Source organism: Saccopteryx leptura, chromosome 3 (assembly GCF_036850995.1).
Source record: "Saccopteryx leptura isolate mSacLep1 chromosome 3, mSacLep1_pri_phased_curated, whole genome shotgun sequence".
Taxonomy (NCBI): Eukaryota; Metazoa; Chordata; class Mammalia; order Chiroptera; family Emballonuridae; genus Saccopteryx; species Saccopteryx leptura.
In genome coordinates, this window is record NC_089505.1 from 305,078,300 (window position 1) to 305,092,589 (window position 14,290).

A 14,290-nucleotide genomic window follows, 5' to 3' on the forward strand; every position below is an offset into this window, starting at 1 on the left:
AAACGTCGCTCGTCCACTTAGATGAATTCGCCTGCCGGTACACAAACTCCTGTAAGGGAACCTGGCTCTACGACAAGCGGCAGCCGTCAAAAGCAGGCTGGCCTCCGACCGCCTCAGGCCTGACAGGACGAACCGCCTCGAGCCGCTGCTCCTGAAGCCCGAGCAGCGTCACGTGGCCTCCAGCCCCGCCCCAGCTGAGGCTGACCCCTCCCCGCCCCGCCCCCAGCTGAGGCTGACCCCGCCCCGCCCCGCCCCGCCTGCCCGCTCCGCACGCCGCGGGACTCGTGACCTCCGGCCCCGCCCCCGTCAGAATGGCTGATCCCGCTACGCCCCGGGTCAGGAGGCTGCTCAGTGCGCTCCCGGCCTACTTCTGAGTTCCACGCTCCCGTCACACCGCAAGCTACGCGCCGTGAGCTGGCTTGGGCGAAGATGGCAACCGCTCTGAAGCGCATCGAGCAGCTGTCTGGTCGGGTGGTGCGCGTCCTGGGCTGTAACCCGGGTCCCATGACCCTACAGGGCACGAACACCTACCTGGTAGGGACCGGCCCCAGGTAAACGTCGTCCCTTCCCCCACTCTCCCTTCCCCGGCAACTTAAATTCTGGCTCGCTGAACCTGTGGGGCTGGGGCGTCCGCGGTCACTGCTCGCCGTGGGCGAGACTGCGCCGTAGGCCCACCCAGAACCATCCTTAGGGGCCCGGACCCCAGACCTCCCCCTAAATCACGACCACCCGGGGTGGTAACTTCTCTAAGTTACAAATGGCTAGGAGAGAAATAATTTTTTAAAAAACAACACTTCTGTTTTTGAAACCCATTTACTTTGCTTGGTGCTGAATGCCGGGGTGAGCGTGCTTAGGTAGTTGAGAAATTAGTATCGCCTGGAGTTTTTAAGAATCTGGGAAACGTTGACTTGGCTCACCTTCTGACTTGAATTCCTGAGTGTAACCTTCCTTTCACAAAAGCGATTAATTGTGCTCAGGCCTTTTTCTTAACTCAGCAGCAGAGGGCAGGGTTTTCTTGCTTCCAGATTGCTGGAGCCTGAAACCCTAAAAAAGCACCCTTAGCCCTTGGGAAAGAAGAACTTACTACTTTTGTTTTTGTTCACTATTGTGTGGCCGTATTTAGGTTATTTTGCAGACGGAATAACCTATCTATCTGTATTTCTAAGTTTTTGGCTCGTTCACACCAGGAAGTCCATAGGCATTTTCATCTCTCTTCTTTGTGTCATCTTAAACTAGTTCTAAAGTCAATACCTAAAGTCAGTACCTAAAGACAATACCTAAAATTGCCTATAGTCAAAAGTTATCCTAAAATGTCTCTGTGTTGGACCCTGACCAATGATGGTTCAGTGGATAAAGCGTTGACCTGGAACGCTGAGGTCGCCAGTTTGAAACCTCGGGCTTGCCTGGTCAAGGCACATATGGGAGTTGATGTTTCCTGCTCCCCGTTCTATCTCTTAACTCTCTCTCTCTAATAAAAATGAGTAAATAAAATCTAAAAGAAAAGTAAAAAAAAAAGTCTCTATGTTATAGATCAATACACTGTTTCTCGAGTTCAGGTAGCCTGTTTTTGTCCCAGCAGTGAAACACATGGCTGGTTACATTTGAAAACCAGATGAAGTTGGCTTATCTTTAGGGGCCATATTGTATGAAAAATACATACTGTATCTTTTAAACAACTGGGTCACACTTAGTGTAGCAAAGTGCTTGTGCTAAAGGAGACCTAAAGAACCTGAAACTGACTTAGGGAAGACCAGATTCATGGTTTCCCTTCTTACACTGCTTACACTGCTACTCACATAAACAATGTAGTGGAATGGCCAGTGAAACCTCTCATATGTGAGAGAGGTATGATGAGTCCATTAGTTGAGCTAGAATAAGTTACTATACAGACGATGCTGCTCTACTCTATAAAGTAGAAGTCAGGAGCCTAGAAATGATTATTAATTGGGTCCAAGTAAGAGATTCTGACATCGGTAGCCATCTGTTCCACTGCACAAAACAGTTCTAAGATCACAGGTGGCCCCTACATCACTAAGCCCAATGGCATTTTTTTTTATTCCCATCTTATTTGAATTTCAGTATCTTTTGACACTGTTTACCTTTTTTTTTTTTTTTTTTTTTTTGACAGAGAGAGGGACAGACAGGAAGGGAGAGAGATAAGAAGCATCAATTCTTCGTTGTGGCACCTTAGCTGTTCATTGATTGCTTTCTCATATGTGCCTTGACCAGGGGGCTACAGCAGAGCAAATGACCCCTTGCTCAAGCCAGCAATCTTTGAGCTCAAACCAGCGACCATGGGATTATGTCTATGATCCCACACTCAAGCCAGCGACCCCACACTCAAACTGGCGACCTTGGGGTTTCGAACCTGAGTTCTCTGCATCCCCATCTGATGCTCTATCCACTGCACCTCCACCTGGTCAGGCTACCATTTCTTCTTGATCTAGTAACATCGTGCTTTCACCTAGCATCCTCTTATCTCTAGCTTTTCCTTCGCAGTCCCCTTTATAGAATCATCCTCTTTACCAGATCTTTTAAGTGAGTTCTTCAAGATATAATCCTAGTCTTCTGTGCTCTTGCTATATTCTCTGCCTAGGAGATCTTGTCTACTTCCTTGTTCAGACCAAAGTAGATTTCTACTTGGATGACTAACAGCCACTTGAAACTCAGTATTTCCCAAACTGAATTCATGGGCTTTCCCACCAAACCTGATCTTCCCACCAGTCGTCCATATCTTGGAAACAGAACCATTCTCACATTTAACTAGGGCCAATACTTAATTACATTCCTTGACATTTTTCTTTGCCTCTTGCACACACATCCAAGCTATTAAGAAGTGCTCCCTTCCTGGCCTGTGGTGGCACAGCGGATAAGCATTGATCTAAAATGCTGAGGTCACAGTTCAAAACCCTGGGCTTACCTGGTTAAGGCACAAGGACAAGAAACCATTTAGTGACCAAGGGGTCACTAAAGTGAAGCAACTATGAGTTGATATTTCTTGCTCCCCTGTCCATAAAATCAGTACTTAAAATCTTAAATAAAAAAAGAAGAAGAAGAAGAGCTCCCCATTTCCGCTGCTATCACCCAGTCCAAGCTAGTACAACTCTTGCTTAGGCTGCTAAAATACCTCTAACTGGCTATTCTCCATCTACTTTTCCTCTTCAATCCATTCTACCCCATGTAACCAGAGTAGTGTTTGTTTGTTTTTTCTTTAATGAAAACTAGAAGGCCTTGCATATTCTGGCCTCCACCTGTCTCATCACCCTGATCTCAAACCTCTCTCACCCTAGCCAGGTGAGTGTAGCCATTCTGCCTCTGGAGAGTCATGCATGCTTTCCTCTCTGTCTCCCACTTAACCCTCTCCTCTTTACACAGCTAACTTTGCTCATCCTTTAGAGCTCAGTTAAAATGTCATTTCAAGGAAGTCTCCTTTGACCCTTTTGACTATGTTAGGTTAATGTAATACACTGCCTTAGCACTCCATCATTTTTCATGGCCCTTATGATAATAAAATGATTTTTTGTGTGTAAGAAGAAACATTGGCTTTTCCTACCTTTGCTCCTCTCTAAAATTAATTCAATGAAGGCCTGTTCATCACTACATCCCCACCACCTAGCACAGAGCCTTGTACCTAGTACAGCTGTTACAGTAAATATTTGCTGGATGAATGACATTCTCTCTTCGTTTTCTCTGTAATGATTCCAGGACTGCAGGATAACTGCAGTTTTAGTTGGTCTTCTGTCTGCATTCTGAATAGCCTATGGATGCCAAATTGATTTCCCTAAAGCACTACTAGACCTACTGTGATGCCTAATAAATAAGTACTCAGTAAACATTTAAATGGACAAATAGCTAAACTTTCCAAAGAGTATTTCAAGCTTCCTTCTTTGCCTAAGAACCTCTAAAAAGCCACAATTTTAACCTTTATTACCAAAATTGTAAATACCTTGAGAGCAAATATACTATTTTCTATTAATAGGAAAAGGCAGTCTAGTGGAATAGTTAGATTTAACACTCTGGACTCTGATTACCTAGATCCCAGTCCTGGATTATAACTTAAGGAAAAACAATTGATTCTCTAAGCTTCAAATTGCTTACCTATACAATGACAGTTGTATAGTACCTTTCCTCATAAGGATATTATGAGGGTTCAGTGAAATTTAAGTGGAAAAGCCTATCAAAAACTCTTAACACACTGTAGCATGTGCAAAGTGTACAATAATACTAGCTATAAATAGCTTCCCTGATAGCATCCAGAGAATTCTGGGTTCATAGTAGGTGCTCAGAAAATTCCTAATGATTTTGTAAGAGTGACAGAAAGTTGACAGGTCATTTAAGCTATCTTCAAATTGACATAAAATACCTAAAAGAGCTGATTCCACTACCTTCTAGCAGTTGAAGATTGTTACTGTATGCCTACTATGTGCAAGGCACTGCTGTAGTGAATAAAAGCGTCGACCTGTACAGATTCTTCTGCACTCTTGTTCCCTTTATTAGCATAACTTGTATTTGCAAAATGACCTCCTAAGATGGGGTATTATCTGTGGACATTAAGAACAAAGTCAGCCAGCCCACACAGAGATGACATTGCCTAATCTTCTGCAAGAACTATTCGCAGATATCATTGGGAGAATTGTTATTTGTTAAGGAGAAAACTGAAAACATTGTACTGTGTTTCTAATTTATAGCTGAAGTTTCATTTATGCCACATGAAGAATTATTGTAAGTACTTGCCTAAGCAAGTACTTACACCGGAGAGGCAGGATGTCTTGAATGGAGAAGTCACTGGAGCTTGCTTGTATTTGAGTATCTTGTACTTCCCAGCACTGCCTGTTGCATAGGTTTGGGGCAGACACTTAACCTTTCTGAAGACTAGTGTCCTAGGCTGTAAAATATAATAATAATAATAATAATAATAATAATAATGCCTGCCCTATGGTGGCACAGTGGATAAAGTGTCAACCTGTAATGCTGAGGTTGCTGGTTCAAATCCCTGAGCTTATGCAATCAAGGCACATAAAGGGAAGCAACTACTACGAATTAATGCTTCTCACTTCCCCCTCTTTCTCTTCTCCTTCCCTCTCTCTAAAAATCAATAAATAAAATGTAAAAAAAATAATAATAACACCTCCCTAGAGTTGATCTGAGGATCAAAGAGATAAATACGTGATAGCACCAAATGTTAATTTAAATTGCTATGTTGGCCAATGTAGAATATTACATTGATAGATGTTCTCCCACTCAGTAAGTTCCCTTTTCATTTTGTTGACAGTTTTCTTCGCTGTGCAAAGCTTTTTAGTTTGATGTAGTCCCACTGTTTATTTTTGTTTTGTTGACCTTGCCTGAGCAGAGATCTAAACAAATATTGCTAAGACTGATGTCAAAGGAGTTTACTGTCTGGGTTTTCTAATATGAATTTTATGGTTTCAGGTCTTATATTTAAGCTTTTAATCCATTTTAAAGGGGTTTTTTTTATATGGTATAAACAAGTGGTCCAGTTTCATTCTTCTGCATGTACCTGTCTAGTTTTCCTAATACCACTTACTGAAGAGACTGTCTTTTCCCATTGTATATTTTTGCCTCCTTTGTTTGTACATTAATTGAGAATATAATATTGAGGGTTTATTTCTGGGATCTCTATTCCATTGTCCTATAGGTCAGTTTTTGTGCCAATACCATATTGTTTTGATTCCTATAGCGTTATAGAAAAATCAGAGAGCATAATACCTCCAGCTTTGTTTTCTTTATCAAGATTCTTTTGGCTATACAGCATCTTTTGTGGTTCCATACACATTTTAGAATTATTTGTTCCAGTTCTGTGATAAATGCCATTGGTACTTTGATAGGAATTGCATTAATCTATAAATTGCTTTTTGTATTGTGGACGTATTAATAGTATTAATTCTTCTGATTCATGAGCATGGTCTATCTTCCCATTTGTTTGTTTCATTTTCAGTTTCTTGCATCAAGAACAAGTAACAAACACCTCCTTGGTAAAATTCATTCCTGGGTATTTTATTCTTTTTGATGTAATTGTCAATGGGATTGTTTTCTTAGTTTCTCTTTCTGATAGTTCATTGTTAGTGTATAGGAACACAATAGATTTCTGTATATTAATTTTGTACCCTGCAACTTCAATGACTTTATTAGTTCTAATAGTTTTTTGGTGGAGTCTTTGGGTTTTCTATAAATAGTTTCATGTCATCAGCAATAGTGACTGTTTTGCTTCTTCGTTTCCAATTTGGATGCCTTTATTCCTTTTTCTTGTCTGATTGTAGCTTGAATTTTCAAATTGTGTTGAATAAAAGTGGTGAAAGTGAGCATCCTTGATCCTGATCTTAGAGGAAAAGCTTCCAGCTTTTCACCATTGAGTATGATGTTACCTGTGGTTGTCATATATGGCCTTTATTATGGTGAGGTATATTCCCTCTATACCCACACTGTTGAGAGTTTTTAATCACAAGTGGATGTTGAATTTTGTCAGATGCTATTTCTGCATCTATTGAAATGATCATATGATTTTTATCCTTCGTTTTGAAAATGTGGTGTATCATATTGATTGGTTTGTGGATGTTGAACCATTCTTGCACCCCTGGAGTAAATCCCACTTGATTGTGGTGTATGATCCTTTTAATGTATCGTAGAATTTGGTTTACTATTATGTTGGTAAAAATTTTTGCATCTATGTTCATCAGGGATATTGGCCTATAATATTTTTTGTAGTGTCTTTTCTGGTGTTAGTGTCACGGTAATGCTAACTGGCTTCATAGACTTCTTCAATTTCTTAAAAATAGTTTGAGAAGGATAGGTGTTAACTCTTGGTTTGTTGGGAGGTTTTATTGGTTTGTTTTTTGGTTTGTTTGTTTTTAATTACTGATTCAATTTCATTACTAGTAATTAGTCTGTTGTGATTTTTTATTTCTTCCTGAGTCTTAGAACATTGTTTGTTTCTAGGAATTTGTCAATTTCTTTTAGATTGTCCAGTTTTCTGCTGTGTAATGTTCATAGTAATCTCTTATGATCCTTGGTATTTCTTTAGTGCCTGTTGTTACTCTCTCTTTCATTTCTGATTCTATTTATTTAGGCCCTTTCTCTTTTTGTTGGTGAGTCTGGATTAAGGTTTATCAATTCTATCTTTTCAAAGAACCTACTCTTAGTTTCATTGATCTTTTCTATTATTTTCATTTAGTCCCTATTTCATTTATTTCTACTCTGACCTTTAATATTTTTTTCCTTCTACTTACTTTGGATTTTGTTCTTTTTCTTTTTCCTTTAGATGTAAAGATAGGTTGTTTATGTGAGATTTTTCTTGTTTCTTGAGGTAGGCCTGTATCACTATTAATTTGCCCTTTAGAATTGCTTTTGCTGAATCCCATATATTTTGGAACCAAGTATTAATATTTTTGTCTCAATGTATTTTTTTAATTTCTTCTTTGATTTCTTCCTTGATATATTGGTTCTTTTAGTTGCATGATGTTTGGCCTCCAACTATTTCTCTTTATTATTTTTTTAGTGTTTTTTCTTATAATTGACTTCTAGTTTCATATCATTGTGGTCAGTAAAGTGTTTGATGTGATTTCAGTCTTCTTAAATTTGTACAGACTTGGTTTAAATTTGTACAGATCTATCCTATCAAGTGTTTTATGTGCACTTGAGAAGAATGTATGTTTTTCTGTTTTAGATGGAATATTCTCCATATATCTATTAATTCTAACTGGTATAATGTGACATTTAATGCCAGTGTTTCCTTATTGATTTTCTGTTTTCATGATCTGTGTACTGGTGGAGCAAGTAGGGGTATTAAAGTCCCCTCCTATTATTGTATACTGTTGATTTCTTCCTTTATGTCCATTAATATTTGCTAAATGTATTTAGGCCTTCTATGTTAGATACATAGACATTTGTAAGTATTAGGTCCTTTTTGTTGGATCGCTGTATCATCATGGAAGTCCTTTATCCATCTCTTGTTACAGTCTTAGTTTTAAAAGTCTGTTTTGTCTAATATAAGTATTCCTACCCCAGCTTTCTTTTTATTTCTATTTGCATGGAATACTTTTTCTATCCCCTAACTTTCAGTCTGTGTGTCTTTAGATATGAAATGAGCCTCTTCTAGGCAGCATATATATGGGTCATGATTTTTTTAAATCAATTTAGCCACCCTTTGTCTTTTGATTAGAGCATTTACTTTTAAAGTAATTATTCATAGGTATGTACTTATTTCCCAAATGTTCTTTAAATCATCTCCTGCTTACATTTCTTCTTCCAGCAGGATCTTATAGTGCCCCCCCCCCCACCCGGGTCAGTATAATCATCTGGTTTCTCTGTCTCCAGAAGGGACAGCTATAATAACACTGTTTACTTGTGAAGTAGAGCCACTGCTCTGCGCAACTGAAAACCACTTCCCTTCTCCCCTGTGAGAGGGCAGTTTGTTGTTGGGTCTCAGGGAAACAGGTTAGGGATACAAACTATCCAATATAAAATAGCCATCCAGTTGCTTCCTGTCACTCATTCCCATTTTAATATTATGTAAAATGCTTTCCTGTTACCCATCACTGCTATTGGTTATTGTTGATTTTCACAGCTCCCACTTCCCACCCTCCACCTTAATGTAAATAGGGTTTTTGTCTTATAAGAAAGTTGTGGCACATAATAAATAATTTGGAACAGTTATTGATGAATTAATAAATGAACAAATGACTCAGTCTTTTTATCAAGACTAATCTTCTCTCCCCCAGCCTGAATTAGGGAGGTGTTATTATGAACTAACATAAATTACGAAGTTTGTTAATTGGGTCTTAAGGAGTAAACGTCAGCCTTATTTCTTTAGTTTAGGAAAAGTTCATAGAGAAAGACCATCATTCCATAAAATAGTGATTAAGAGCAAAGTATACAAGGGTTCAGAACCACAAGCAGAAAAATAATAGCAATAGGGTTATCTAAATAAGGAAACAAAGCAGCTCAGAGAGTCTCCCCCCCCCCCCCCATGTTTTTCTACTGCTTTCATTTTCAAGTGTAAAGGAGCCAATGTAAAGCTTCAGGGATATTTTGTATGTAGTTCAGACTAGGCTTCTTTAGGGATCCCACTGAATCAGATTCTTTCATGTATAGGAGATATTTGAGGATATTGTAAAAGAACTTGAAGGCAGAATGGACAAAAGCACTTTTTTTTTTGGTGCCGGAATACCTGGGTTTGAATACTGGTTCTGATGTTTATTTGCAGAGTAACCTGGGGCACTTTGCTTAATTTCTGCATGTAATAATGAAATATCTATGTTAACTAGTTGTTATGAGGAATACAATAGTTAAAGTAAGTTTTTTTGGAACAGTGCCATATTTATTTTAAGTGCTAGGTAAGTGTTCAGTGTTATTGCTATTATTCCTTATCCAGACATATTTAGCTATAAAAACTTTCCTAAAGTAAGATTGCTGTAGTCAAGCTGAGGTGCGTACAGCTGGTTTTGAAAGCAAAGCAATTCAATTTTTTTTTAATTTTTTCTGAAGTGTGAAGCAGGGAGGAAGAGAGACAGACTCCTCTGATGCGCCCAATTGGGATCCACCCAGCAAGCCCACTATGGGGAGATGCTCTGCCCATCTAGGGCATTGCTCCCTTGCAACCAGAGCCATTCTAGCACCTGAGGCAGAAGCCATGGAGCCATCTTCAGTGCCTGGGACTATGTGTTCCAATGGAGCCTTGGCTGCAGAAGGGGAAGAGAGAGAGAAAGGAGAGCGGGAAGGGTGGAGAAGCAAATGGATGCTTCTCCTGTGTGCCCTGGCCATGAATCGGACCCGGGACTTCTATACTCCAGGCTGACGCTGTACCACTGAGCCAACCCTCCAAGGCTGCAATTCAGTTCCTTACATGTAAATTACCTGTGTGAGAAACCTGCTAATACTAACTTCCAATTGTGTGATTATCTTTCATTTAACTTTCAGGAGAATCCTCATTGACACTGGAGAACCAGCAATTCCAGAATATATCGTCTGTTTAAAGCAGGCTCTGAACGAATTTAACACAACAATCCAGGAAATCATAGTGACTCATTGGCATCGTGATCACACTGGAGGCATAGGAGATATTTGTAAAAACATTAAAAATGGTAAACAGAATGTATTCATGAAGTTCATTGAAGAAAACTATTGATAATTCTCTGTTCCTGTAACCTAACACTGCTCTCTCTCTCCTTATTCCCTCATCCCACCATCACACTCATAGATTCATTCATTCATTCCTTTAACACATATTCAAGTTGCATCTATATATATTCAAGCACTGTTCTTGGTACAAGGGATGTCGCAGTAAATAAAACAAAGACTCGCTCTCATGAGACTTTCATTCTAGCAAGGAAAGTAAATGGTAAATAAATAATAGGTCAGATGGTGGTAAGTGTTATAAAGATAAGTGAAGAAAAAGGGAGAGAGAATAAAGTGGAAGAGAGCAGTGTCTATTTTATCTAGGATGGACAGGGATAGGAAGTAGGCTGTACAAGTATCAGAGGAGGGCATACTAGGCAGAGGGCATTGTAGGAGCAGATACTAGGTGTGCTTGGCATGTTCAAGGCATGTGAAAGACAAAGGGGTCAAGAATGTTGATTCACAACTAATTTTAAGTATATTCTTTATAGGCCTTGAGACTACAATTGGGACAGAAAGCTACTCTCAGCTGCAGCAGCCAATATCACCAGACTGCTCATAATAAAAAATTGTCTAACCAGCCTGACTGGTGGAGGTGCAGTAGATAGAGATCAACCTGGGACACTGAGGTCCCAAGTTGAAACCACAAGGTCACTGGCTTGAGCGTGGGCTCATCCAGCCTGAATTCAGGATCGCCGGCTTGAGTGTGGGATCATAGGCAGGATTTCATGGTCACAAGCTTGAGCAAGGGGTCACTGGCTTGACTTGAGCCCCCGCCCATCAAGGGATGTATGAGAAGCAATCAATGAACAACTAAAGTGATGCAACTATGTGTTAGTTGATACTTCTCATCTCTCTCTCTCTTTCTGTGTCTGTCTCTCACGCTAAAAAATTTTTTTTTAATTTGTTTTGGGTCCCATACAAAATAATGAATGTTTACATAATAGATTATCTATGAGGGTCAACCTGTAATGCTGAGGTCACTGGTTCAAAACTCTGGGCTTGCTGGGTCATGGCACATACAAGAAGCACTACCTCGAGTTGATGCTTCCCACTCCTTCCCCCACCCCACCCCCACCTTTCTCCTCTCCTCTCCCCTCCCCTACTCTCCCATCTCCTCTTCTCTCCCCTCCTCTCCCTTCCCTTCCCCTTCCTTCCCCTCCCCTGTCTCTAAAATCAATAAATAAAATCCTTGGGTGGGGGAGGGGACCTCTAACTACTTTATTTGAGAAGTGGTTTGTTGTCTTATTCTGAACTTGATTGAATTTGGACCAGCTGCATGCAGACCTTGAGTTGCTTAGCACTGAAATCAAACATAGGTACCTTTCAGAATCTTCCCACAAAAGTTCCATGTATTTCTTCATTCCCTAAATCCTTTATCACTACCATTCTTGTTTTAATTTGTTTTATCATTATTTCCTTTGTTCCATGTTGTTTTACTATTTTATTGCATTATTAATATGGCAGAAACGTTTCAACTACTCGACCATGCTGACAATCTGTTTTTACAGGCCACACCAAAATTATCAATGCCATTTATAAGAATAACTCTAAAGTAGCCTTCTTACAAATTTTTATAATAAAATCAGTGTTTAATTTTGGAACTCCTGGTGGCTTACAGGGAGCCAGAAGTTTACTAGACATGAGAATTATATAGACCCAGACTTCTGGAGTATTTTGTTTTTGTTTGGTTTTGAGTAGATCTTGTAAAATATTTTTTGTTATCTAATAATTATTATTTTATAGTTGAAGTTGGATCATTGCTGTGTCTTTCCCATTCAAGTCCTAGGAGTCAAATGTTTGCTTCTGTGCTGTTCAATTAGAATGTGTTTCTATTAGAAAGCATTACACATAAATAATACTACGTTTGTATCAGCTTAATTAATTAGCCTTAGCAGTGATGCTACAATCATTTTTCAAATGACTAAGGGTTTCCTCCTGTTAAAACAGAGATAAATGGGCCTGACCAGGTGGTGGCACAGTGGATAGAGCTTCGGCTTGGGATGCTGAGGACCCAAGTTCAATACCCCAAAGTCAGCAGCTTGAGTGCGGGCTCACCAGCTTGAGCGTGGGATCATAGGCATGACCCGTCATTGCTGACTTGAAGCCCAAGGTCGCTGGCTTGAGCAAGGGGTCACTGGCTTGGCTAGAGCCCCTCCTGACCCCCCCCCCCAGTCAAAGCACATATAAGAAGCAATTGAAGAACTAAGGTGCCACAACTAAGAGTTGGTGCTTCTCATTTCCCCTCCTGTCTGTCTGTCTGTCTCGTGCTAAAAAATAAAAATAAAACAGAGATAAGTGGTTGCCAAGGGCTGGGAAGATAAAAGAGAATGACTACCATGGGGTATGGGGTGTCTATGAGGGGTTGTGAAAATGTTCTAAAATTTGATAGTGGTGATGGTTGTACAGTTTGAAATAAACCACTGAATTTTACACTAAAAGGGTGAATTTTATTGTATGTGAATTGTATCTCAATAAATTTGATTAAAAATGATAATATTTACCTATCCTGTCTATATATATATATACATATATATATATATATCGATTGTCTATATATAGAGAAAGAGAATAGGACATGTGCTTTCATATTTGCATGTCATTTTTTTTTTAGATTTTATTTATTGATTTTACAGTAGGGGAGGGTGGAATGAGAAATATCAACTCAATAGTTGATTCATTTTAGTTGTTCATTGACTGCTTCCTGTATGTGCTTTGACCGGGCAAGCACAGGGTTTCGAACCAGTGACTTCAGCATTCCAGGTTGTTGGCACTTCATCCACTGCACCACCACAGGCCAGGCATATTTACATGTCATTTTAAAAACACACAAAGTTATTTCATAGTATGACATTTGTTTTTTAAATTGAGGTAATTATGAGTTTTATTTTAAAACATTGTCTACCAAAGGTCTCATAACTAGAAATACACTTCCGCTGCTTTCCTGAAAGACAAAATTATATAGATTAAAAAAAAAACCCTCATCATGTTACCCTATAATGAAGACAGTTCCCAGAATAGCGTATCATTTCTTGCTTCAGACTCAGATATAAAGTAATGGAATTTGGGACTGGAGAGGGAAAATCCAGTTGCTGTTGCTTTATTTTTATTATATTGCAGTATTTCTATATCCTTTATCCTCCATACTTAGCCAAATTTGTGTACCTTATCAGTTTTTTCTGAATCTTTTTTTCTCTCTATTTTCATTGCTAACACCCTCACCCTAACAGGCATTCCCTTCCAGCTTGGATATTACAGTCGTGCCCTCCTGGTCTTTCTACCTCTTCCCCTTCGCTCTCCCCACCTGCAGCTGCCCATATTGATTTGCCTGTAACACTATTTCATTTGCTTACTACATGGAGTACATTGGCCACCTATAGGCAAAGCATAAATTCCTCTATTCTGTGAAAGGCAATTTAAGGCCTCCCCAGGATCTGAGCCTTACTAATCCCACTTTATCTCTACTCTTTTCCGCCAGTATTTTGAGTTAGACCAATTGGTAGCGTTCTGTTGTTGCATATATGCCATATTCATTCTCATTTCTGTGACATTGCTAATGTTGTTCCCCTTACCTCTCTGAACCTTCTCCCATCCTGCTCATCCTGTAAGCCACATCTCAAGTTCTAGCTTATTTATGAATCCTTTCCTAATTGTTTCCCTTTTCTCTAAACTCATTTTGCTTTTATTAGCTGAATTGCCCCTTTAGTATTCATTAAATTGTACTGAGTATAATTCTTTAATTATTTCCTATTGTAACTTGTATTTCTCCAACTATATCAGTTTTTATGCACTTTGAGATCATGGTGCTTGTATTCACTATACTGGTTAAATAATTGGCAGTCAGCCATTTATTAGTTAATTGATTTTTTTGTGTCGACAGGTGGTATGGGTTAAATGTATTATAATATTTTAATATCTTAGCCCTGTTTGGAGCTTCCTTCATATTATCTATCACCCTGTTATTGCTAACTACTGCCATGATGCCATGACTTTTTTACTATATGTTAGGCCCCTAGACATAAAAGTTTCAACGTTCTGTATTACTCCGTCTTCAACACCCAACTTCATATCAAAGCTACTGAGATTATGAAGAACTTACATATTTTTGTATAAAATAGGAGTAACTAGAAAAACACAAAGGCTTGTATGTCAAATGACA

General features: G+C 39.2%; 1 protein-coding gene across 1 annotated transcript in view; it reads left to right on the top strand.

Annotated features, from left to right (window-relative positions):
• Positions 1-280: 280 nt before the first annotated feature.
• The window catches only part of LACTB2 (lactamase beta 2), a 32,566-nt gene continuing 18,556 nt past the window's right edge, over positions 281-14,290 (top strand). The window contains exons 1-2 of the mRNA XM_066378912.1: positions 281-551; positions 9,934-10,097. Coding sequence (XP_066235009.1) covers positions 430-551; positions 9,934-10,097 — 286 coding nt within the window. The 5' untranslated portion in view covers positions 281-429. The remainder of the gene's footprint in view (positions 552-9,933; positions 10,098-14,290) is intronic.